Source organism: Marmota marmota, unplaced genomic scaffold (genome assembly GCF_001458135.2).
Source record: "Marmota marmota marmota unplaced genomic scaffold, marMar, whole genome shotgun sequence".
NCBI lineage: Eukaryota > Metazoa > Chordata > Mammalia > Rodentia > Sciuridae > Marmota > Marmota marmota.
Window position 1 is genome coordinate 20,517,648 of NW_025999968.1, and position 4,054 is coordinate 20,521,701.

Below are 4,054 nucleotides of genomic sequence, written 5' to 3' on the forward strand. Positions count from 1 at the left end.
ATATGAATTACAGTGGATGGGGTAGAGAGAGAAGATGGGAGGGGAGGGAGGGGGGATGGTAGAGGATAGGAAAGGTAGCAGAATACAACAGTTACTAATAGGGCATTATGTAAAAATGTGGATGTGTAACCGATGTGATTCTGCAATCTGTATTTGGGGTAAAATTGGGAGTTAATAACCAACTTGAATCTAATGTATGAAATATGATATGTCAAGAGCTTTATAATGTTTTGAACAACAATAAAAAAAATTAAATAAAAAACAAAAGAAGTGATTGATTTGATGAGATCCACAGAAAGTTAATCTCAATAAAAGTCCTACTGGAACAATGGAATGCAGATGTCCAGCTATGTAGGCTCCTGTGGTCATCTGAATGCAGAGTGTCTTTGACATTAGAGTGTGGTACTGCAGTGGTCTGCATATAGCCACATAGCGGTCATAGGCCATTGCTGCCAGAAGAAAGCAGTCTGTAGTCTCAGCAAGACAGAGAAAATAAAACTGTGCCATGCATTCATAGAGGGAAATCCTTCTGTCCTCAGAAAAGAAGTTCTGTAACATCTTGGGAGTGATGGCACAGGAACAGCAGGAATCCATGAGAGCCAGGTTGCCCAGGAAGATGTACATTGGTGTGTGAAGACGGCGCTCCATGTAAATCAAGGCCACCAACCCTAGATTCCCCACCATGGTGACCAGATAGATGCCAAAGAACACCACAAACAGAAGAGTCTTCATGTCTGGGTGGTCTGTAAACCCGATAAGGATAAATTCATTTGTCATTGAGTCGTTGTCCTCAGTCATCTCTAGCTTTTCTGTTGAGATAGGAATTATGTATATATGATGTTCCATTGGAAATTACATAATTTTCCATTGATATTTTTTCATTTATAATAGGTAGAGGAATTTCTTTTTTAAGCATTGCATGTGTTTTTGTGATTACAGCTACATTTACTTTTGAACAAATTCATTGGTGAATGTTTCAGCAAATGTGACATCAAAGTATGCCTCTCAGTATTCACAAGGCCATTTTGATAATTTGAGGGAGGATATTTAAAGTGAAAAAAATTCATCTGTATGCATTTATTCAATGATAACATTAAAATTTAGTGTAGCCATATTTGGATCATTGCCCACAAACAATTGTAGCATTATCTATCTATCTATCTATCTATTTATTTTTAATTGTAAATGAATAAAATATCTTTATTTATTTATTTTTATGTCATGCTGAGGATTGAACCCAGTGCCTCACACATGTGAGGCAAGTGCTCTACTACTAAGCTACAGCCCCAGCCCTGTGTCATTGATTTTTAGGATTCCTATAATATTTTTAAATTCTATTTTCCTTTAAATATTAATTTATTCCACTGAGGAATTATATGTTTATATTCTTTTAGAGGATTACATATTTTAAAAAAGCAAATTACAGTTATGTTAAATTTATATTATTGAAATTGTACAGAATTCATGAAGGATTGTAGAGGCAGTATTCACTATTAAAATAAATTACCTTGGAACATTGAAGAAATAAATGTCCACATATTTTCATTCATTATCTTTTTATGGGTCACACTTATTTTCAAAAGTACTGACTGTTTATTCCATTTATTCTTATAAGTTTTTTCCACACATCTAAATTGTCTTTATTATAAGGCATCATTTACATATAATGCTTTTTAATGACATTTTAACTGACTGTTCTAGGATACACTGTTCTACTTTTCTGAATTTTAGAGCATGTCTTCTATGTCTTTTACACCCAACCCAATCTATAATTTCTCATGTATAATCTACAAGGCTTTATTTTTCAAACATATCTGACAGTTTTTCTAACTACTATATAAGCATTTTGAGGTTATTTGTTACATATTTTTGTAAAAGGAGCTAAAAATGCTATGGGAAGAAAGAATTCATTTCAATTGTAGCTCACTCTATGAATGAAATCATTACCTATTAATAATTCTTAATTATTAATGCCCTCTTAGTCTGTGCACATTAAGATTGTTATCTTTGAAGAAGAATTTTTAGAAAAAATTTCAACATCATCTTCTTAAAAAATTTAGATGTCTTTATTTCATCTAAATTGACTATTTTCTTATATTTGGCAGTTTCCTAAAAAAATTATAAGATTCTCTAAAGTATACCACAATAGATAAAAAAAAAAAGTTTTTGGTTCACTTGTATCCTTCAGATTTAATCACTTAGAAAAAGAGAAAACCCTCTAGATCCTAATAGAATTTTGAAATTCAAATTTTGTTTTGCTTTAAGAGAGTATTTATTCTTATTACTTATGGGTCCATTGGGACCTACCAATCAGCAAATTTTGTCTTATAAATTCTACTATCCAAATGTTTTTGCACTTTCTTAATCAAAACATCAAAAGGAAGGCAATAAAAATGTCTTTGTTCTAAAATTCTGAATTTAATCCATGCAATTAGTTGAGAGAGAAGTAACTTTCAAGGTCATGCTTAATTATCTAAATGAACTTTTTGTGATCTTAACTTTATATTTTAAAGTTTGATCTCATATGAAAGTCAGAGTAATTACTGTTTTGTACCTCATCCCAGCATGATATACCTTTAAATTTTAAGAAGAGTTAGAAAGATAAGAATTGAGTGAAAATTTAGGAGCAATTAACAAAGGGAAATAAATATTTATGGTCATAAAAATTACAAGTATAATATGTTACAATAATTCTCTTACCTAAATGTATCTGAGAATATCCCTTTGAAGTGTTTTCTTTTCTTTATGGTATGGGTGTCAGGACTTAAAATAATATATATTTACCTTGCTCTCTAAAGTATTTGGGATCAAGACAATTAAAACAAAAACAGAGACTATTTCAAGTCAATGCTAATAATCATGCTCCTTACATTGTCCAGTTAAAGTTTTCCATCAAAATCTGAAGGGATCATCCACACTGACATCATGTTTTTCCCTGGAGCTCATGAGTCCTAAAAACAAACCATTTGAAATTAATTAGAAATGTCCTATGAGACAATGTGGTGAAAGTAAATACCCTTCACTAAAGTATGTTTGATGATCATCTTACTGATTTGAATAGAGCTGACATAACTTTTATAATTCTCCTCACAATTCTTTGCATAAATGTAAAACTACCTGCAATACAAAAATGTACCCTGATTACTGCCCATTTCCTCATCTTTTCCTTATTTAGAGAAGATGTCTAGTTCTTTTCTTCCCTTCATCTTCCTACTGAGCCTCTGTTACCCTTGTGTAGGTGTTTCTGAATGGTTGTTGGGGTCTTTCTGGCTTAACACTTAATCCTATTATTCATCACTCTAAGCTGCTGCTGAAGCTCTGAAGCATGTGACATCAAAGAACTTCCACGGAGGGTGAAGTGTGACGACTACAACTGGCCACATCAAACCCAAAGTATTTAATAGAAATAGTTCAAATTCTCTTTAGTAAATAAGCAACCCACTGCCTCCCAAACACTGATTCACGTTGACTTTCAAACTCAAGAACAGTGGCTGAATCAAGCCAGCCTGTCTCTGTCTCAACATGTCATTGTGACAGTGGTATAAAAACAGTAGAATGGCAATATTTACTGGTTCTTTACGAGTTTACATTTTGCAAAATGGAAATTTTTATTATAAAATTTAATTTCAGGCACAGTATTTCAAAGGAACACTGAGTATAGAGAAGATATGCAAGGAAGAAATATCATGACAATTAAAATAAGCCGGGCATGGGTGGTGCATGCCTGTAATCCCAGTGGCTCAAGAAACTGAGACAGGAGGATGTAAATTCAAATATAGCCTCAGCAATGGTGAGGTGCTAAGCAACTCAGTGAGACCTTGTTTTTAAATAAAATACAAAATAGGGCTGGGGATGTGGCTCAGTGGTTGAGTGGCCCTTAGTTCAATTCCTGGTACTTGCCCCCGCCAAAAAAATTAAAATAAAACATGAAATATACATTCTTGATGGCTGCTTAAAAACAATTATGGTTAGCAGTGTAATTATATCTTTATAGAATTATTTCTTATTTTCCTTTAGAAAATAAGAATCTCATTGAAAAATATTTTAACTTTCC

At 32.7% G+C, this 4,054-nt stretch overlaps 1 protein-coding gene across 2 annotated transcripts in view; it reads right to left on the minus strand.

Moving 5' to 3' along the window:
* Positions 1-798, minus strand: part of LOC107136205 (olfactory receptor 5K3-like) — a 5,255-nt gene extending 4,457 nt beyond the window's left edge. Inside the window, exon 1 of one of the 2 annotated variants that reach the window (XM_015478398.1) lies at positions 282-798. In XM_015478398.1, coding sequence (XP_015333884.1) covers positions 282-798 — 517 coding nt within the window. Of the gene's footprint in view, positions 1-277 lie in introns of both variants that reach the window. The other variant, XM_015478397.1, reaches the window with a different exon arrangement.
* Positions 799-4,054: the final 3,256 nt, after the last annotated feature.